Source organism: Vespa velutina, chromosome 10 (assembly GCF_912470025.1).
Source record: "Vespa velutina chromosome 10, iVesVel2.1, whole genome shotgun sequence".
Classification (NCBI taxonomy): Eukaryota; Metazoa; Arthropoda; class Insecta; order Hymenoptera; family Vespidae; genus Vespa; species Vespa velutina.
The window spans coordinates 44,037-67,176 of NC_062197.1; the positions used below are offsets into that span (position 1 = coordinate 44,037).

Consider the following 23,140-nt stretch of genomic DNA (forward strand, 5'->3'; position numbering starts at 1 on the left):
TCAACTTGATATATTATTTGCTCGTCGAACTATCTACGATTAACGTTGATCCGTTGTTTCTTTCTTTCTATTTAAATTTATCAGAAAAGAAAGAAAAAACGCTAGAATAAAGATGAAGAAAATACGACGTATACGTGACGAAAGATCACGTCCGACCGAGGGACATTTTTCATAATCTATTCCACGAAAGTATCACGAGTAATAAAGGGTTAATACGGTAATCGCATAAGACGACAAACGGTTAGATCGGAGAGAATAGATTACGGTCTCGGTTGACGGTGCGTTTCAATTTCGTCGCGAATTAAGCCGGAATAGCGAGTAATTGACGCGGGCCTATGGATTTAAGGGAAATATTTTTCTGACCATTTCCCAACGATCTTTGACAAGCGGATGTTTTATAACGTCTGCTTGTCGACCAATGGAGATAGGGATATCTCCATTATATGCATCATATATCTCAGAGAGAGAGAGAGAGAGAGAGAGAGGGAGAGAGAGAGAGAGATAAAAAGAAAATATGTTGTGCACGACTGGGAGGTAATTGTCGAATAATTTAATACGACTTAATCGCGTTGCGAGAAGTCGAGAAAGAATTGCGCATTCCTTTCAAGAAAATCAACACATTCCAGGGAAGTTTACGATCCGCGAGACATCGATAATCTCGTTTCGTTATCATCTACGCCAAAAATATGCTGCGAATTAACGCAAAATGATCGATTCAAAATACGGCAAGCATGCCGTAGGATGTCTGCGACGTCACTTTTTTACGTCTTCTTCCAATTCAAACGCGATGAAAGCTTTTTGAATGAAAGCGTTTTCAAAAAAGTAAATGCGTCGATTCGACGAAAATAAAACATTCCCCTTAAGTCCGTTGTTATTCTGCTCGTGCATTATCGTTCGCGAATGTCGTTGCACCAAAAATTCAACCTTATCTATCGACTCTCGTTATCGCCGATAAATGGAACGGATTTAATTCCTCTTGAAAACACATAATCTCTCTCCCTCTCTCTCTCTCTCTTTCTTTCTTTTTCATTTCCTTTTTCTCTCCTTATCGCAGTATCTGTAGTAAAGAGATGTAATGAAAATATAAAGAACCATTATTGAGATTGAAAGACCGTTCGTTCGGTGAAGTCACAAACGAGAAAAAGGCGGTGAATGGTAGTCCAGAAAAATCAGAAAAGTAGTAGGACTTTCTCGTTTTAGTAATCGGAAAAACACGCGCGTGAGATCGCGCGTAAAACGCGCGTGTACCGCTGATACACGGTGAATCTCATACGCGTAGCACGTCGGACGTGCGCGCGCGTTTTCTAACTCTCTCTCTCTCTCTCTCTCTCTCTCTCTCTCTCTCTCTTGTTCGCTCATTCGCTCGCGTGGGAGGGCCGAGCACAAATATCAATCAGTGGAGTCAAGAGCGGAATCAGGGTGGCCGAGTGGTTCCACATAATGCTGGTGAGCGCGGAGAGATGAGAACGAGCGTGAGAGAGAAAGGAGGATAACGCGAGCTAAAGAGTGAGAGAGAAGGAGAGAGGGAGGGAGAGGGAAAGGAGAAGAAGGAGCCTCGGTCACGCGTTACTCTACAACGAGAGAGAGAGAGAGAGAGAGAGAGAGAGAGAGAGAGAGATAGACAGGATAGAGATAGATTGAACGTACGTACATTCGAGAAACACACCCAACTGTACCACCCCCGCACAGAGTCTCTCGTCCGGGTGAATCGCGAGAATAAGCACGTAGCGAGTAGCTTCAAAGCACTCGAACGTTGCTTGTGGGAGTGCTTCGAGTGCTTGTGTGTGTATGTGCGGGGGTGGAGTAGGGAAGGAGGAGGCGTGTCAGAGAGGCGGAGCCAACTTTGAAAATCCCAGCTAGCATCCAACGTTTCTCTCTCTCTCTCTCTCTCTCTCTCTCTCTCTCTGTCTCACGCACACACTCACTCTCTCTCCCCTTTCTCTTTCTTTACTCATTCGTCTCCCACCTCCATTCTCTCTCTCTCTCTCTCGCTCTCTCTCTCTCTCTCTCTAGAGAGGCTGATAAGCCGTAGAGCCGTGTGCGTGAATCCACAGTCGTTCTCCCCTCTGAACCGCGTGCGCGCACTTACATATATCCGTCTCACTCTTCGCCGCGACTTTCGTCCATCGTCGTCGCATGGGAGTCCCTCGGCACTATCGGATCCCGTTAACGGCAGTCGCCGTCGAGACACCCGCTATAACGTCTCTCGCATCTCCGACACACACATCAAACCGGTGTGTCCTTATTTCTTCTCGTTCTTTCGCACCTTCTTCATCGGTTACTCTTAAAAACATCGACAACCCTTGCGATCGACGACGAAAGAATATCCTTCCCGACGTATGATTTTTGTGCTCGCAAAGGGAATAATCGTTGGAACATCGCGAATATAATTGCGATGAGATCGTCTTTCGATTCGATCGAGTTTCGAGGGTGAACGATTTGAACGGTCATACCGGGTGTTTGTTATCGTATTTGAGGAAAGAAATGAGACATTCCGAAGAGAATTCGTATCGAATAGATATCATGTGATAAAGATCATTTATCTAAAGGGTGTATCAAACAACAACGTATTTCCTTTTCATCCGTTCGAAATTACTTGGTCGGATATATCAAAGATATCGCCAAGTACGCGGATGTTGGGTGCAGCGAGGAGAAAAGGAAAGTTTCCGTAAGTAGAAGGGAAAGACGAAAAAAGTGAATCAGGATGATGGAAGTGCAGCAGCAACACTCGCCCGTTGGGGTAGGTCCGTTGGATTTTTCCCGAAGAGGAGTAGCCGAGACGTCAGCCTTCCGGGTAGTCAAACCGAAACAATCGACTTCGTCGCTCGTGCATCAGCAAGCCGTGTCGTCGCCGGAAACAAATAACAATGAAAATCTTCAAGAAAATTCGCAGGTTTCCCTTGAATCCGAAGGTAAGATTTTGTTATGCGTTATTATGCAATGATATCTAAGGGCGAACCTTATATCTAATGGGAGAGATACGTTAGGAAAATAATTATTAAAATTATTTTATAAAAATTTGGCCCTGTAGCAAATCTCCAAGCACCATTTGCCTATCATATCAACGTAGTCGGAGATATACTTCGGCAGATATACTCGCTACATTGTCATCGAACTATTTACCTAGGGTGTTATTTACGGGACCCTATTACGTGCTCGTGTGTTTCTCGCAAAACGTCAAACGCCACGATTGGGCCACGTCACGGCTATTGGTATTATTCGTACGCGAATGCACGCACGCACGCACGCACGCACGCACGCACGCACGCACGGCACTTTGATCGCACGCGCGAACGTATAACGCGTGTGCGTTGATGCGTGCAGGTGCGTAAGAGAGTCGAGTCGGGACGCGATGGCCGTTCAACAGGTGAGGGGATGGATTAGACGGCGTGCCTATACTAATACTCCACTACTAATCAGGGTAATAGGCTAACGTAATAATATCATCATCCCACGCAGAGCCGGGCTAAACGGTTTAAGCCAGTAATTGCCAGGTGATGGGCAGATCATGGAGAGGGTTGACGCCTTCCATTCGAATCAAGACACTTGGAATCTTCCGCCGAGCCGACGATTTCTACCCGACAATTTCGTTTTCGATTTTGTCAATCTTTTTGCAAAATATCTTTTAGGTAGTATAAGTAAATCGATTCGTTATACCGTCGCAAATAGATTCCAAAGAGATTGCGATTGATACAAAGATTCGTTCGCATAGATTTGCATCGAACGTCTACCATTCGAAATCCCTGCGCGCGTTGTTTAAATATATATCACGGATACATATCGGGATCGAAGATAAGGAGTATCAACCAGTTCCGGGGCTAAACCTATAGAGATAATGCCGTGCTCACGAAGGCTTTTGTCATATTCGATTGTCATGTTTCGAGTTACGAGCTTGTATAGAGAGATTCGGCCTGTACGCGTTGCTTTGACAATTTATACGAGTCTTTCATCGATCGGCATCGACGAATATATCGATACGATTGTCCACTATCATTATCATTTATGTATCGTCGGAGATCTTTTTAGCGAGCTATCCCTTAGCATAATGTACAAGCGTCAAAAGAAGTAGGTACATTTTTAGAGAACGGCCGATATCATTCGAAAATTGTTTTACATCTTTCGACTTTTCGGTACATCTCGGCGAACAGAAAATCACGATGGATTTACCTTTATAGATTTACGATGTAACGATAGCGCGGTATGTTGGATAAGCTTTGTAGAGAACGAAGAGCGATATCATCGATGCTCGTTCCCTCTCTTTACCGCCTTTAACGGCGAACACGGCTGCATTACCTGCAGCGTGTGTACACGCTCTCGGGTATCGACGTTGTGTACACCGAAACGCTGCGGTCATCTTATCTCGCCGCGTGGTGCCTTTGCTATATAGGAAAATATGATTTATTTCTGATAATCCTGCGAGAATGAGATAGCCTTTGCGGCAGAGCCGCGGCGCAGCTAATCTCCTCGCGCTATCTCGGATTATCCCGGTCGTTACTATATATTGCCCGGATTACGGATTCCTTTTTCTTCTTTTTCCTTTTTTTTTCCTTTTTTTTCTTCTTTTTCTATTTCTTCTTTTCTTGTTTTTTCTTTTTTCCTTTTTTCCTTTTTTCCTTTCCTTTTCGCCGTTTCCTCTCGTATACCGTTCAGCCGTTCCATCGAAGCGTCGTCATCCTACGGGATCTTTCGATTTCACCCTCAAAAATGGCCATCCACGATAAAGCGTTACCCTTCTGATATTACGTCAAGTTCATACTGGAGCCTGCCGGATAGGATGATCGGTTGGAAAGGGGAAAAAAAGAAAACGGGAGAAGAATAGTAGAAAAGAAGAGAAAAGAAAAGAAAAGAAAGGAAAAGTAAAAGAAAAGAGAAGAGAAGAAAAGGTAGGAAAGGAAGAAGAGGAAAAATTGTAATTCCATGCGATCGAGCTAAGGGATGCGGGCAAAGTCTTGGAGGCGCCCTTTACGGTGTAAAGTTTGGTATTCGTAAAGGTGCCAGGATGCCGATCAAAGAAACCAAGACGATGGATGTTCGTGGATAGGAATGCAGTTTCGAAGAAAGAGAGGGAGTAATAGTCGAGACAAGGTTGATAAATAGAGGAGGGTCTCCCTTCTTTCTAATAAAGACGCTCTTGTCGAGGGGTTGATCTTTCCTACGAACCGGGAATACCAAATTTCAAGTCAGGACTTGAGAAGACGTTACGGGAGTATTCGTAGCTTTTCGATGTAACGCGCAACGCTTGAGAAACGCGCATGAACGATCTTGACAATTTTCTTTTTTTTTTTTTTGCTTTTTCCCGATTGTCCCGGTTAGCCTCCTTCGACTCGCTGTCGAATTAGAAACTTAAAACAAGTTCGTCGATCTTATTCGTCGGCAATTGTTGTCGGCAAATGTTACGTTAAACGACAACACTAAACTAACGCGGATCCTGCTATGCATAAGCGCGATATTAAAGCGATATTAGCGCGATATTAGAGCGATATTAACGCGATGTTAACGCGATATTAACGCGATATTTTATTTACTTTACTTATCCATACATTTTTTACTTTTAGGAGGATGCAACGTTCGTTTAATGTTCCCGAGACTGTGGGCACCGTTTGGAAATGCAACCGAGGTTACGAATCTTCCTCCCCTACCAAAAAGTCACTCAGGTACGTTGGGATTGAGTCTGAGTTTGCGCCTGGGCGTAAAGTGAACGAGAAGTTTTGTTTCTCGGCGATATCTACGCTCGATTCGACTTCCACCTCCGCCATGGCGGCTAGTTTTTATTTGCCAATCGTTAATAACGACCGGTCGGGATGATGATTGGGATAAATGGTAGCACGCGTCATACCGCGGACGGACATGGGCTCTTCTAACTCTTACCGTCCCAATTGGAGCAGATTAGAGGCGCAGCTTAGGGATTCGGACGCGTCGGTCCCTTTGTACTCTTGTACGACGTCGGTGTCTCTCTATCCTTCTTTCTCTCTCGTCCGTACCTACCCTAAATTAGTAACGTCTTGTCATGTTAAACGCATATACTCTCTTACTTCTCTCTTCCCCACTTCTTCCTCGTACACGTGGCTCCTCTTATCTTCGTGGCTCATCGAGATCAATCGAGACTCCTATCAGAATCGTACGCGATACGTTTCTTCTCGTTCTTCAATCGCTCAGTATTCTTTTATCTTAACGCGTTGAAATCAGATTGAATCAGTTCAAATAGAGGAAGAGAGAGAGAGAGAGAGAGAGAGAGAGAGAGAGACGCTCTCTCGTTACATAAACTTTCCTCTTCTTTTCGACGATAGTCGGGCAAGTAAAATTATCAAAGAAATCGATATTGCAATCTCAAATAGTATCGTCGGTATATATACTTTTTCGTTCTAACGAGCAAGATCGTCGTCAGTCGAACGGGAGTATCAAGCTTAAATAGGTACTGACGGCTGGATGAAAAATCCTTTTTTGAAAACCCACATCTCCCTGTCGGTCGGTCTATTGACGCCGCCGTTGATCGTCGTACGTACACTCCTTTCCACGAACGAGCAGGACGGAAGGAGTTTGAGGATTTGTAGCGTGTTGGAGGTTTAATAGCGGCAGATCGCTACGCAGTAAACGACTGACGGACGACAGAAGATTAAAGTTGGCCGTTAACTCGATCTAATTGTCCCCCCGGCTTGGCCTTCCTTTATTAATCTACGTTCACGACCATCTTCGGCATCGCCGTCGTCGTCCCCGTCGCCACCTCGTTCTCCTTCCTCGTTATAAACCCTTCGCCCTCCCCACCTTTTCCCATCGTATTAAGAGCAACTTGGCTCGATCCTTCTCGTGCCTTTCGAAAAGTTTGCTTCGTAAATCTGACAAATGTTCGCCTTGAGAAGAAGCAGAATTGCCCTTCTTTTCGATTATACAAAATCGAATTAATTTTAACGACCTAAGAAACGCACTTTGCATCCTTTGCGCAAGTTGCATTTGAGTGCAACGTGCCATATGTAAGAGAGCACGTTCGTACGCAAGCTCTGCCAAAGGGCGAAGCGAGGTAAACCATCTGCCGGACGGTCGCTACGATGACGACTGTTTTTTTCATGACTCCTTGCACTTTGCACCGTATGCTTTTTACCGCATTCCACTATATCCCAGATGTGGCATTTGCGTAAGCAGTTCTTCCTAACTCGTCCCGAGTCACATCTGTCCGGACTTCCTCTTTCTTCTCGTCATATTTTTATTTCGTTCCACTCTCTTCTTCTTCTTCTTCTTCTTCTTCTTCTTCTTCTGTCTTCTCCTCCTCCTACCCCTCCCCCCCCCCCTCCTCCTCCTCCTCCTCCTCCTCCACCTCCTCCTCGCGAAGATCCATTCCCTTTTTATCTTTCTTACGTTTCTTTTTTATTTCCTTCCTTTGTCACGTATCTTCGGACGGATTCGCTCCGATTTTTTAAATCCACGACTTTGTTTTCCCGATTCATCCTTCTTTTGATCCAACAGCGACAGCATTTTTAAACCTTTTCTTTTAAATCTTGAAATAATATATAATTTTACGATAACGAATAGATACGTCCTCTCATTTATTTCTCTCCAAATTATTATCGCAAACAATGACATCTTTTATCGTGCGCGTCGACGCATCGAGGATCGATTCTTGCTTTTCCTTGCTTTTAATGCACTTGGCGGATATTAATGCACCGCGAGAGAAAAAAAATCTATATTCATCGATCTTTCACCGACTACGGAAACTCTGTCTATACATTTATCTTCGAATAGAAATTGTTGGTATCTTTAGATCTACATCTGTCTCTTTCTCTCTCTCTCTCTCTCTCTCGAAAGTATACTTTCGTCATTTCTCTTCGCCCTTATCCTCTCTCTCTCTCTCTCTCTCTCTCTCTCTCTCTCTCTCTTTCTCTCTGTCTCTCTCGCTAGCTCGCTCGCTAGCTCGCTTTTGTACATATTCATTTTTCTCGAACGCCCTGAGTACCGGGCGTGAGCGTTTCTCATTACATTAGGCCGCTCTCACTCACTCCTGCCTTATTTTGATTCGATTGCAAAGCCACCAGGAGTCACGATAATAATCGGCCCTTCGACGATGCAGGGGGTCGGCGTAGAGTCCTTTAAATGCGATTATCCGAGCACGGCTGTGCTATACGCGCCAGCACGTGACCGCGTGTCGCGTGCACGGATTATAAATATGATATACTCGGGGTGTCCCTTGCATACGTACTTTTTCGTTATATAGACGTTCCTGGATACATAGCAATATCAACCTTTTGAAATTGCAGTATCGTGCATAGATGAGGAAGGATATAGAAATAAAAAGAGTAGCGGAAGACGGTCCAACGGCAGGCAGTTCCCTCCTACGTTCCATTTGATTATAATTCGCCGTTTTCTTCCGATTTGTCGTACGGTTTGATCCCATCGTAAATCACAACGGTGCTTCTCCAAGAGGATGGCCATCGACGATTATTAGAAATACCTACCCCAAATAATCGTGACGCATCAATTACAATGGCATATCGACAGGTTCGCGGAATATATTCTACCACGCTATTATCGCCTACGAATATGTCGCTGTCCGAGTTTACACTGATTTCTATCTTTTTGACATTCGTGTTAATCGAGTTAATCGATAAATGAAGAAGAATGATTTTGCAAATCATCCTTATCGGAGAGCTCTTATCGGACTTAAAGAAATTGTCGCGACGACAAAGTAATTACTCATTAATCGTAGAAATTCGTCGTGGTCGCGTCGAATCGAACTAATGATGTCATCCCTTCCTCGGACGCTCCTCGAAGATCCTCAGCGTGATGTCTCACTTAGCAAAGAAAGAAAGTAAAACTCGTTACGTCTCGTTCTTTTTTTTTTTTCTTTTTTTCTTTTTTCTTTATTCCTTTCTACGGAACGCTTAAGAAGAGTATCTATCATTTAGTTTCCATCTTCTTCTGATTTCCGATGATACATAAGATAAACTTATTGGAACTTATTGGAAAAATAATGAAACGAATGTCTGTGAAAAATAGAAATATAGGAATATGATTGTCTTCGCAGAACGGCTATCCTTCGGTGTTGGCCGTTTGGTTGGTTCACCGGCGACGACAAGTCCCTCGCCATCGCATTCGCCATGCCCGGAGTCCCCGGTGCTCGATCATCGTCGGGATCATTGCGCCGAGGTGGACGTGGACGTCGAAGAGGAAGAAGTCGACGTGGACGTCGAAGAGGTCGGCGAGGAGGACGATCGAGACGCAGCGTCGAGTCCTCATCGTTCTTCCTCTACGCCATCGCCCACCGGTACGATTACCTCAGCGACATCCCAGTCGCATCCGCCGAAAAGATCGGGCGACACGTTCAGCGTGTCGGCACTCCTCAGGCCTGATCCACCGTCGGCTCACCTTCAAAATGCCTCTCCTCATCGTGACGCGGCAACGATCGGTCCTCATCCGGCAGCACCATCCGGCTCCTCCATCCTCTATCCACCTCTCCATCTTCAGGGTGGACTTTTACCGCCTCATCCTCACCATCCTCTCTCGTACCTACATCCTCAGTTGTTGCCCCATCATCTATTGCCGCCCCACTTGCACCCACTCCTACGTGGGGTCCATCCTGGACACCCGGCTCTACACTCGACTCACACGGCTCACGGGCTACATCATCCCCATCCGCTCGCAGACGTCTACAGCTGCGTCAAGTGCGACAAGATGTTCAGCACGCCTCACGGCCTCGAGGTACGTAAACGCGATCGTCGCGTTATGGCGAATATGTATGGTGAGCGATCGTCCGTCCGAGCGCCCGACAAAAAATTGCGATATCGTTTACATCGATTATCTATCAGTTTTCGATAAGACCTTTATTTATTAATACCTTTAATATATAAAAATTAGAAATAGATATTCGTCGACAGGTGCACGCGAGGAGATCTCACAATGGGAAGAGACCGTTCGCTTGCGAGCTCTGCAACAAAACCTTCGGCCACGAGATAAGTCTGACGCAACATAGGGCAGTACACTCAGCGGAGAAGGTATTTGAGTGTAAGCAGTGCGGAAAAGCGTTCAAACGATCGAGCACCCTGAGCACGCACCTTTTAATACACTCCGATACAAGGCCGTACCCGTGTCAATTTTGCGGAAAGCGTTTTCATCAGAAGAGCGACATGAAGAAGCACACATATATTCACACAGGTAGGTGCGATCTGATCGCGCTAGCCAAATATATAATATATATATATATATATATATATATAGTCGAATAAGGAAAAAGGAGCGAAATATCGCGAGTATAAACATCTATACGAGACGAGGCATACAAATTTATCGGACCTTTGCTGGTTATAGTTGGGAGGAATTAATTAACGAAGCGACTTTCTACGATAAATAATGCATCCAACCGTCTGGATGAAGTCAGTATTGTGCGCGAGACGATTCGCTCGAGTTCAGGCACATGTGGCCGCTTGGTTTCTGCTCGATGAATGGATGGGATGGGGAAGGGGAAAGGGGGAAGGGGGATTGGTCTGCCGAGCCCCACATTGTGAGTTTCGTTCGGTAATAATCGTAATGTCTTTCGGGGTGATTCCCCTGATCCTCTCGTCTTCCGTTTACCCCTCAGGTTCTTCACTCCCACGACTGGCCCCCAATTCCCGATCTTCGAATAGAATTTTACCGCGGCGATTATTGTCCGTGGGAAAAATGGAACAGGTTCATTCTTCCTAATCCCAGAGGAAGAATTCTCTGCGCTGCGCGATTTTACGTCGAGCAAATTTATCGTTTGTATCCTCTTTTCGGATAGATGACGTCGAGGCATCGCCTTCAAGATCGATTTCGATTTTTCGTCCGGCGAGTACTTTGATTCGATAATTCGTCTCGTAATGGTTTACGTTTATTTATCGGAACTGAATTCGTCCAATAGCGAAGACCGAGAATGACGAGGGTGAACAGCAAGAAAGCACTTTTCTCTCTCTCTCTCTCTCTCTCTTTCTCTCTCTCAATATATATGTATATATATCTCCTCTCTTTCTCTCTCTCTCTCTCTCTCTCTCTTTATACATACATACGTGTGTGTGCGTGTGTGTATATATATATATATATATATATATATATATATATATATATATATATATATATATATATGTATCTGTCTCTTTCTGGTTCTTCGAAAGTGCGGAAGGGGTGGAACACTTGACACTTTGGTGTCTCGAAGCTGACGGAGCGACGGTCCTGAAGGAGTAGGTTCTCGTAAAGACGGGGAAGAGGAAGTAGCGAAGAAGAGGAGGTAAAGCGGGAGGGTTCCATTGGTGGGTCTGGGCTTTGTATCGTCTCCATGGCAACCCTCCCAATGTCTTATCAAATTATCACCTTGTCCTCCCTTGTACTCCTCCCTCTTCTTCTTATCCTCCACGTTGTTTCCGTCGCTCGGCTACCACCTCCTTATTCACCCTCTTCAACCCAGGCGAAACGGCCTCGGAAGGACTCGCTGAAAGAGGATACAAAGCGATGGTCACTTGCGCGGGCCCGCTAACAACCTATGGGACCACAAGGACAAGGGCTCGTGCGCTCGCGCGCGTGTCCACTTCGTTTATTTAGCAACGTCTCTCTCTCTCTCTCTCTCTCTCTCTCCCTCTCTCTTCCTTTCTTTCTCGCTCTTACTAGCCAGCGTGAGGGTCGCAGCGGAACATTTAATTCATTATTCAGAGGGATGAAAAATTCAGCGACTCGACGTCCGATGCCGTTCACGAGTAACGCGTCGCAATTGCTTCGTGAAATGACGATGCTCGGTCAGTTATTTTTTTTTGTCGACGTTTCCACCCTTCTCTTCTTCCATCACGTTTCTATTTCGACGAAATTACTTTTCGATAGGATCAACGGGATTCTCTCTCTCTCCCTCTCTCCTTCTCTTCGAGCGATCATGATTTCAAGAGACTCTTGTCCATTCACAAACGCTAGCTATTTCTATCGAGCACCTTTCAGTTTCTACAGCATAAAATATAAAAGATTCCTTGTTTTTTTTTTTTTTATTTTAATTTACTTTAGGATTCTATGATTATCTTTTTAGGCTCGTAAGATTAATCGACCGATCGCAAATTATCGTACTATTTATAAATTTGATCGTACTAGGTCAGATGCGAGTTTATCGCGAGAACAAACGAACAGCTTTTCGTCTTCTCTCAGACGACTTCGTCGGAGGTGCGTACGTGCGTGAAGCAGGCAGGCAGGCAGGCAGGCAGGCAGATCGGGGGGTATTCTGGGATTCGAGACTAATGATAATCAGTCCTCGCTGTCTCTCCCTTTCTTTCTCCTCCACTTTCGATCTCTTCTCCTCGTCGTTCTTTTTTGCCGTCCCTCTGCAACCACATTCCCTTCGCCGTGAACACGGGCCATGTGCAATAAGGGTGCGGCACCGTCGGATTCCCCGGGGACCGGCATGGCGTAACGTAAAATCATTATTAGGTAGGTAGGTAGGTAGGTAGGTAGGTAGGTAGGTAGGTAGGTAGGTAGGTAGTTGCTGGTGCACATGAGGGCAGGATAGAGAGAAAGGGAAACGGTGGCTTGGATGGTTCGGCGGAGAGAGGAAGGGGGTAAAAGGGAGAGAGTCGGCCGCTTTAGGGGGTTGGGAATAAGAGCTCTGCAAATATTGTTCGTGCGCGAGTCGGCAAGCGGAGTAGTAGCGAATCGAGGGGAAAGCCGAAGCGTTGCTTCGCGTTACCTTCGTCATTAGGTGGGCTCTACGTTGCTGCTGCTGCTGCTGCTGCTGCTGCTGCTGCTGCTGCTGCTGCTGCTGCTACTACTACCACTACTTGTACTGTGAGCAAGGGGGTGGTAGAGGGGGTATGTTGAGGCGGCAGCGTATGAAGAGTCAAGTACACGGTGGCTGCGAGCTCGCACACAAGACCGACCGACCGACCGACCGGAGCTTTGCCGATTGGATAACGTCGCGTGATGGTTATCGAGAAGGCGACAGACTGACAAGTGGTCAAGCACCCTCTTGCGAAAACACTGCGGTTCCATCGGAAAAACGTTTTTCTTTGGGGGGCGATGCCTGAATGGCGGCTCTTGATGATCAAGGTCTGTTCGCTCGGTTAAATTTGATTCTTTTCTTCTTCTTTTTTTTCTTTCACGTTAATGCAATAGAATGGCAGAGTTATTTGACAACGAAAGAATTCTTCTCTAACTTTATCACTTCGAAATAAGTATTACGTTGAATTAGATTGGAATTCTAATTAGTTAATTTAGTCGGAGAAATCGCTAACGTACGAACACATTAGTATGTACTTTGGCGATTTGTGATTATAAGAAAATGTTATCGATTTGATCCTACCTCGGCTCGTACGTGTCGATATCTCGGGAGACAATGGGGAGACACCACACCCTTAAACTGTACGCTGATCGGCCCCGACACATGACCGTGCCATCTTTTGTTTTTACAATAAACACAACCTGTCCGCTCTTTGGGTGCTAGGCAAAGTTGCAAGGGGCCAAAGGGAAGGAGATGAATGTCGGTTGTGTACTTTTCCTTTTCACAACCACAGTCGATTTCGTTTCGTTTCGTTTCCGCTACGTGCCGACCGAGCTTCTCGACAAACGGATCATTTTTGTGCGAATGATCTCTTTCCTTCGTCGTTGGAGCATTAATTCATTTCGTTGTTAGGAGGATTAGCGCATGATTTTCCTTTTTTCCTTTTTTCCCCGTTTTTTTCTTTATTCTCGATTTGAAAAATTCAAGCGCAATTGCGAATCGTCGCGGTCACATACGTTGACGTATAACTAATTAATGCAATTTCGTTCTCGTCAACGTAACGCGATACCCGTTAAAACAGTCTCTAAAAGAGAGTTAATTGAAAAAAATTATTCTACCAAGGACACGTTCTATGTGAAACGGCTACAATAATTTCTACGTTGTAGGGATAAATTAAGATTACGCTCTCACGCTATTTCTAAATCATTCGTAAAATTTGTAAAATTGTTCTTGCGGATCGAATGACATACGTTCGATTTCTGAAAAGGAGTTAAAGCGCTCCAAAGAGCCAGAGAAGAGTCGTAGTAGCTTTAACGAATGACGAGTACTCTAAGGCCCTAATGTCTAAGTACCTGGTCTCCCCGAAATTTGCCTCGAGGGTGCGGTTATCGTGTACTCGCTTGGATACAAACTGTTTGAGAGCTTTGTGGGCGCGTTCATGGTGTACCTGTGACTCTCTCTCTCTCTCTCTCTCTCTCTCTCTCTTCCCTCCCTCCTTTGTGCGTAGAGAGGACGGGACTATTAGAGGTTTCCGGCTGACTTAACATCGGGAGCGCCGCAACATCCCTCTAAGCTGTTTAAACTTTGCGACATGGTCGAAGGGACCGCCCTGACGCCACCCTTTCTTCTTCTTCTTCTTCTTCTTCTTGTTTCATCCCTCCTTCTCTTTCCTTTACCTTCGACTCTCGCGAGTCGAACGTTTCGAGTCTTTACGGCTCGTTAGTGACGCCAACGTAAAGTCGTGCTTAGAAATATCGGTAGGAGCGCACACGTAAGAGTTCCATTTTCTCGCGGGCCGTACGCACGCGAACTAAATTTTCAACGGACGCAAGCGGGCGAGCAGTTAATCGTCGATTATTTGCCTCAACTTCCGGTAGAAGGTCGTGCAAAGAACGAACCGAGCAATTTCAAATGTTCATCCTTATCATGCCGATTCTTCGATCTTTCTCACGAATTGACGAACGTTCAAGTTTTTCTTACGTGGTAAAAACTAGAAATGGATCGGAAGTATCGTTAAAACTTGCACGTGGAAGAAGAAAATTTGCAGGACGGTCAACGACCGTCCCGATTATCGGGAAAACGATCGTATCGACGAGCGAACCACGTAAGAGTAAAACTCTCTCTCGCTTTATCGCTACTGGCTTCGGTGCGTTAGACAAAGACAATTGCGTGCTGGATGTTGAGGACGTTACGTTTAATGTCACGATGGTATAAGCTGGTACGAGCATCCGATGCGGCATCAAACATGCAAATTCGCTGATATAACGTTACACGGATACCTCCGGTGCGATCCGTTATCATGACGATCCGTTGAGCGTTAGCACCGACATAGTGTTCCTAGTAGTATAGGAGCATGATTAAATTTCCAAGGATATCGACACGACGGGAACACGTAAATCCTCCTTTGCTCCCGCTCCGCGCGCGCTCTCTCTCTCTCTCTCCCTCTCTCTCTCTCTCTCTCTCTCTCTCTCTCTCTCTCTCTCTCTCTCTTTACGCATCTATCTACGTTGTTACTTACCTACGTGTGTATCCACGTCCTCGCTTCATCCCTTCCTCTTTCGCTGCTATTCGCGCTCGAGCGACCGAAGCAACTCGGGCCAGAGGCTTGAAATTAACTATCAGAGGCTCTATTCGAGATGCGAAACGTCGTTACACCATCTACAGCATCATCGATAACGCCTCTTCATCCTTCCGAGACTTTGCTTTTCAAAGAGAGGGTGAAAAAAAAAGAGAGAGAGAGAGAGAGAGAGAGAGAGAGAGAGAGAGAGTAAACGCGATAGAAAGATGGATGGAGGATATTAGTCTTATATCGTGTTCTAGGAAAGCGAAGAAAAAGAGCGTTTTATATTTATTCATCCTTCTGGGATCATTCGAGATCGTTCGACTCTTACGATGTCTAAAGAGCACGCGTTCGTGTCATCTGTTAATGGAAGGTAATCGTAAGATGTGAAATGTAAGGCGATCAAGGATAATTACAGCGAGTAGAGAAAACGTAGCGGTGGGATCCTTCGCGCCGATGGCACAGATCGGATTTGTCACGATTCCTAATGTTGATCGACGCTTTAATAATTTAATAGCCATACGTCCGCCGTGATCGTCCGGGAGAGGATTATTACCGCGGATCCCTCCGCTAGATCGAAAGCACTAAGGAGCTAACAGACTTAGCCGCGGTATCACGTTTCCTCCTTTACTTCGCTTCGGCCTTCCCTCTACGGGAAATATATCGTGACGGTACCGTCTTACGCGCTCTCTCTCTCTCTCTCTCTCTCTCTCTCTCTCTCTCTCGCTCGCTCTCTCTCCCTCTCCCTCTCCCTCTCTCTCTCCTTCCGTATCTCGAGAGACGATAATTGCCATCAATCCCGTCTCGCTCGGCAAAAATATCATTGGAAAACGTGCGTTCGTCTACGCTTCCGAACGTAGCACGTTTTCTCTTTCCGTTTCTATTCGTACGTCTCTTTTTTCGTCGTTTTACCGTAAACGAACGTATTCCCTTAACTATAGCCATTCCTTTTTTTCTCCCTTCCCCCTTCCTTTCCGTTCCCTCGAAATCCGCCCATTTCGCGATACAAGGATCAGAGGAAAAGCGAGTAAAACGCGCGTTGCAAACACGGCGAACGTGACTATCGACTGGCGTCCGTGCAGCCGTGAAATAGTAAATACAAAGCTCTCGTTGAATCGGCGCGCGATTCGCCATGCGATTCCGGCCCTCCGATCCCCCCGAGAGACTGCTAACATTCGCTGACACACCGGTATTTCGATAGCCGCGCACGGACACGCCCGTGAAATATACGGATCGCTATAGCCGAGTGTTAACCCGCATTTTCGAGCGTTTGTCGGCACTACGATCGATGACAAGAAATTCAAATTGCACCAGGGACCACGTTTTAGCTTGCGTTCGGCTATTTGGAATTACTTTCGATCCTTGTTTTCCCTGTTTTCACTGTTTAGTTTTCCCGTTTCAATTTTTAGAGAGTTTACCTATATAACTGTCCAAAACTTCAATCGTTTCTTTAAAATGTAAAGAATATTTAGGCTGCCAAAGGGGAAGGGAAGGAATTCCACGTTTTTCTTTAACTAAATTCTTAACGCATATTATTAGATTAGAGATGCTTTCTCGACTTGATTGTCATCGACGAGAACGTTTAGAGGAACTTTGAAGGATCCGGAAGAAATCCATGCTGCCCTCGATATAAAATATGAGATCCGTTAAGAACGTTCGATTCCTATCTTTCTCATGGCCCTCTCTCTCTCTCTCTCTCCCTCCCTCGTGGGCAAGCGTTTCGTTTGGAAAAGGTAAAGTGGAGTGAGATGGAGAGAAAAGAGGCCCGCCCCCCAGAGACGCAACCCGCAGAGTCGAGACGTGGTCGATGGAGACGAGAAGAAATCAATGCCTCGGCCAGAGTCCGCTTCACCTTCGTCTTTCCTCTCCACTCGTTTCCTCTTTTTCTCTCTCTCTCTCTCTCTCTCTCTCTCTCTCTCTCTCCGCCCACTCGCTCTTAACCGGCCGTCTCATTTTCCTTCCCTACCTCCTATACCTATTCCACGAATTACTTTGCGTATTTCTTCGCAGCCCCGATAAAACTCCAAGATTTCGATTATTCCGTCTATACGTTTGAAACGAAACGTTTGAGAATATATAACGTTTGTTCTTTCTTTTAAAAAAATTTAAAACGATACGAGTATAATTAGCGTTAAATCTACGTGGATACCATGGTTAAATGGAAAAAGGCGCAACCCATTACGAATAGAACGTGTCTAGACGATAGTATCTTTGCAAAGTTTGCGGATCGTTTGGGAGAAGCGATCAAACTGCCATCTTGGTTTTCCACGTTCGTGCAGAGGGTGTAGGCATAGAAAAAGGATGCTTTTGCTCCGTGAATTCGAAAAGCGATAGGTACATATAGAAAAGGACAAGGCGATAATAGAGAAAGGAAAAAAGAAAAAGGAAGAGCAGAGCGAGAAAGAGAAAGAGAGAGAGAGAGAGAGAGAGAGGGAGAATTAGCGGAGGAAAGGACCCTCGCAAGATTTCCAGGAGTTTAATATAGTTTTAGGGGCGTCGGCTGAGAGAGAAAGAGAGAGAGAGGGAGAGAGAGAGAGAGAGAGGACGGGGCTGTAATGGTGTCTTAAACCGCAGTGACTCTCAACCACGACTCCCCTCGTTTCCGTCACCTTTCGGTTCGCACAGAAAAATTAAGAGCAACCAATCTCAATCATGTTTTAGTTGAATGTTTTTAATCGAAAATATTATACATTTGTCATTCCTTATGTCGAAAATATCGAAGGTGTCGCGCTTAAAAATGAGCTCGGAATAATTAAATAGATCTTACGAGTAGGATTCGAATTCGAAAGCATTGCGCTCGTACGATTAACCAAGATGCGTACTTGCCCATGGAATACATTCTCGCGTAAATTCGAAAGTGCGAGTACCGAGAGGTAGGTACTATCCATATAAGAGATCGTAACGCACGGTTCTTGCTTTTTCCACCGAAGATAAAGACGAAAAGGGCAACCTCGGTGCGAGAGAGCCCCGACGGTTCTTGATTTTTACGAGCGCGTAAATTCCAGAGGGCAACTTCCTTCGTACTCCCTCCTTCTCTCTCTCTCTCTCTCTCTCTCTCTCTTTCTCCTTCACCTCTTTCTCTCTACCATTTCGTACTCGAAATACATAGAATTCTAGGAGACTCGCACCGTGTGCTTCGCTGTGAATTCCACAGCATGGAATTTCAGGCCGCCATTAACTCTGAATCCCCTCGAATCACGATTTGAAAGAGCTCGCGATACTATTGCGAATCCTCGCCGAGTCTCCGACGTCTTTCAATAAAATTACCCGCGTTTTCTCTCAAGGATTTCCAAACGTACACGTTTAAGGGATATTTCTCTCTAATTACGTCAACAAGATCCTTTGTTATTTTTTCTTTGACCTTTCGAATCTCTATAAATATTGTCTCATTGAAATTTGATAATCATTGGCGATTATCGGGGATCGACACGTCGATTTAGGAAAAGGCAAGCGATGTTGTTACTCGAACGATTCTCAATTTTTATGAGATCGTAAATCTACTCCGAAAACTTTTCCCTCCGCTCCCTCGAAAACTTCCATCTTCACTTTCTGTCGTTTTATACCCCATTCGAGCCTCGTGGAATTTCATCGGATACTCGATCGGAGTCGACGAATTTCTCGGAGCTTGCTACTACGCTGGTGTTAAGAAATCTAAACGAAACGTTTACCATCACCTGTCTATCGGTGATTTCGCGAACAAGTTTCTTCAAGGAAATATATCTATTTCGTCGTTGAAAATATATCTAAATACTTGAAATCATAGAAATAGTAAAATAGAAATCTACTCTGGTATACGAAATTGTTCATAGAGCAATCGGTAGGAAGGAAGGTGCAAAAGAACCGAAAGGTAGATAGTTTGACTCGTCGAATATAAGCTAGACGGGTAACGAATCCGCGAGTACTTTGGACGTTGGAAAGATAGAGGAGAGTCCATTAACATCCCTCGGCTGGTCACTCGGAGCATAGTTCGAATCGTTGCTACTCTGTTGCTTCCCTTTCCTCTGTGAGAGGGTGGGAGCGCACGCGCGCGCGCGCGCACGTGCGTCTCCTCATCCCTCTTTCTTCTTTCCATCGGTCTCTTTCCTCTCTCTCTCTCTCTCTCTCTCTCTCTCTCTCTTTCCATCTAGTTCGGCTTATCCCGGTGGTAGTCATGGAAACACAGGGGTCGGAGCCGCCCCTGGCCGCCAATCAGAGCTCGCGGCCAGGAGGAGAGAAACGAGCGATGAGCCTTCCTCGCTTCTACCCCCGCCCCATCGGCCGTCCATCCCTTCTCTCCTCTCCGTCCCTCGCCTCCGGCTTGGCTGAGATTCTCGCTTGGGAGGAAATCTTGACCGGGCGTGCCCTGCATCTCTGATACCACCTCTCCTCTCTCTCCCTCCCTCCCTCCCTCCCTCCCTCCCTCTCTACGTCTTTTTCGCTCTCGAACGTCCTTCTTCCACCTTTCTCCCCGCTCCAGGCCCTTCGACGAAAAATCCTCCAGTCGTCTCGGCACGGCAAGTCCATCTATGTGTTCGTGGCTTTCTATTGCTTTTGGACCAAGGATCGCTACTTTCGAATTAACCTTTCTGCTTGTTCGGGTAGATAAAGAGAGTGGGAGAGGGTAAAGGGGGAAGGTTGCTTCGGGGGATGGAAAGATTCGTTCGCTCGGAAAGAGTTAGATTCTCCCAAAAAAAAAAAAAAAAGAAAAAAAAGAAAAAAAAGAAAAAAAAAAGCAGAAAAACAGAAAAAGAAAAAAAAGGAAACTAAAAAAAAGAGGAAAAAGAAACTCGCAGTCTTGGGAAAATTATTGCGCCGAGAAAGGACATAATAACGGGAGACGAATAAAACAAATGCCTGATGCGTGATACTTAATGACGACAATATTATTTCGTTATATCCATTGGTAATATCCATCTTTTCGACTTTGTCACAGGTGAAAAGCCGCACAAGTGTCAAGTATGTGGCAAGGCGTTCTCGCAGAGTAGCAATCTGATAACGCACTCGAGGAAGCACACGGGATTCAAGCCGTTCGCTTGCGAGCTTTGCGGACGAGCTTTCCAGAGGAAGGTCGATCTGAGGAGGCACCGCGAGACCCAGCACGCCGATCTTGGCACGTCCCATCGGCCGGCTATGGCCGCGATTCCACCTCAAAATTCTTTGCCAACCGGAAATCCATCGATAATGCAATGAAAAGCGTAGCCTTTCTAGCGAGAGAGGGATTCTCAGCGATCGGGGAAAGTACGGATTAGGAAGGACGGACGGATTTGAAAGTCCACGCATCGTCCTCGTAAATATAAATAGCGAAAACGATCGACTTCGTAGACGACTGCTGAACGACTAATTGCCGGAAGAGTGCAATAGATGGAGCGGAGGATCTCTGAAGGAGGCATACGGGAACAAAAAAAGTTGTTTTTGATTTCGATGCGTCAACTTTTGCTCCGTTGATGTTATCGACAAAAGACGGCCGCTCTCGACGAAACGAGCCGCGTAAAGATTCGTTGGCTCCCGATGGGGCTCACGATCGTTAAGACTAAGATGAGCTGGTTAAGAGAGCAACGTCCGCGTAACGTAGCACAATCGAAATCGAATCCTTCGTTTCCGTCTCGAGGGAATATTAAAGAAATTTTATTTCGATCGGCCATTACCTTATCGCGCGATCGATCCTCATCTTACTTCTCTTCTCGCTTTTTCCTAGATATTCGCGTGGTATCGGATCAAACGATCAGAACGATATCGTCTGATATCGGCCGATTAGAATCGACATTCCTTCGAAATGGTAGTATCGCGAGATGAATGGGCGTGAAAGAAAATAAGAAAACGAGAAAAGAAAGAGAAAAGTGTAAAATAACGTTGTTCTTATAAATTATCTGTTGTTTTAATACCTCATGCGAGGTGGGGGTTAAATACATAAGTACGTAGGCGCATTTTAACGCATACGTTGCCGTTGTCGTTCTTTGTTCGTTCGTCGATTTAAAAGGAAAGAAAAGAGAAAAAACAAAAACTCGTTTAGCGAATAACAGACGAACACACACTGACACACACACACTTTGCATATCTCTTTCGCGAAGAGGAAACATCACCCCTACCTCTGGATCGCAACTGTGACCAAACTTGTAAATAACACCGTAGACCGTATCTCTTTTTAGTATAATAAGCGTTTACTCGTGCGTACGTGCGCGTACATACATATGAATGTGGATATAAAACGACTCGAATCTATAAATATAAATAGAGAAGCGCGTCGCTCCGATCTAACCTATTTTTTGTTCGCACTAAACTCACCCTCCTCGACGAGAGAAACTATATTATGTACATTCGATTCTTTCTCCTTCCTCTCCTCCTTATGAAACTTTTTATTGTTATACCACTGATATCATTATGTAATTATTGTAATTAGAACTCGCTATTAATACTATTACAATTATTATTATTACTATTACTATTATCATCATCGTCATCATCGTCACCATCGTCATCGCCGTCATCATCCTCATCATCATCATCATCATTATTATTATTATTATTATTATTATTATTATTATTATTATTATTATTATTATTATTATTATTATTATTATTATTTTTATTATTATTAATTATTATTATTACCAATAAAAGCTGTTACCATTTGTAAATTGTTCGTCGGCGATGAACGAACGAGAGCAACGCGACTCGTTCCGGTGTCGAAAGCATTTCTCCCATTTTGCCTTAGACAATGTTGAGAACGATTAATCGAGATGGTCGAATCTGACGAAGCAAAAGATCACGGTCATTTTGACTAGGTTGTGTAATTCATGGTTAAAGGGCCGATGCCAATTAAGCGGGGTGCTCCCGAGAAGAACCCCTTAACGGTCTCAATATGTTTTCCGTCGAGTTTCCCTAAACTTCTGCATCGGTTCCTCTTTATTTATCTCTTTTCTCGAGCGATCCTCTTCGCTTTCTGTCTCTTTCTCTTTCCTTCATCGGACTCGTAAAAAACAAGATTTGGCGAGGATGTTTTTGAGGAATGATTTGCTTCGCATGAAGGACGTCTCGAAGTTGGAAATTGAGAGAGAGAGAGAGAGAGAGAGAGAGAGAGAGAGAGAGAGAGAGAGAGAGAGAGAGAGAAAAAGGTAGACAAAGGGCGAGAGAAGACGGAGGGAGAGAGAACATTACGGCACTGACTGCACGACACCATGACGCAGCCACGGGAGCAGATTGGACAGTTATTGCATTCTGGGTAAGATTAATTGATATGGGACTCGGGCCTGCGGGGTGAAACGTACGGGGCTACGCTCGCCGCTTAAACCGTGTCTCAGGCACTGGCTTGGGATGAGAGAGCGGTGATTAACCAATTGCACCGTTGAACGAACTGGAACCGAAAGCCACCCCTCTCCGTCTTCCTTTCACTCTCTCTCGCACGCATACTCTCTTTCTCTCTCTCTCTCTCTCTCTCTCTCTCTCTCTTACCAACCCTCGTCGCTGCTCCCGACGCCGTGCTCGCTCTAATAGCCATTGAGTAATGGAGAGGCTCTCATTATTAAATAGCGCAGGATAAATGCGCGCTTGCGTAGCTATGCGCTCGTAGACGCGCGCCCAGCGACGTGATTATCCTTGATATCGCTGTTGGAACGAAGGAATCCTCATTAACCGCCAACACCCATTTCAAGATATCGCCTACTCGACCTATCCGATTACACTTTCGAGGGATTTCTTTCGACGGAAATTTTTTCATGTCATTCGGCTGCGATTGTTATCTCAAGGTAGTTGCAACAATTTGCAACAAGATGTTTATGATGCAATTTACAATATTTTCTATATCTATAGAAAGGTAAGCTCGATCGTCGAACGAACAAAGTTTATTAAATATTTGGACGTTTGCCTATCGTAGAAAAATAATTAAATATTAATGTCTACGAAGTTATGCTTGGGCG

The 23,140-nt window shown here is 45.2% G+C and overlaps 1 protein-coding gene across 1 annotated transcript; it reads left to right on the plus strand.

Moving 5' to 3' along the window:
• Positions 1-2,065: 2,065 nt before the first annotated feature.
• Positions 2,066-21,666, plus strand: LOC124952217 (zinc finger protein 358-like). The gene is made up of 5 exons (XM_047501760.1): positions 2,066-2,912; positions 5,556-5,654; positions 9,014-9,687; positions 9,864-10,140; positions 20,161-21,666. The coding sequence occupies exons 1-5, from the start codon at positions 2,705-2,707 to the stop codon at positions 20,415-20,417; spliced, it is 1,515 nt and encodes a 504-aa protein (XP_047357716.1). The 5' UTR covers positions 2,066-2,704; the 3' UTR covers positions 20,418-21,666.
• Positions 21,667-23,140: the final 1,474 nt, after the last annotated feature.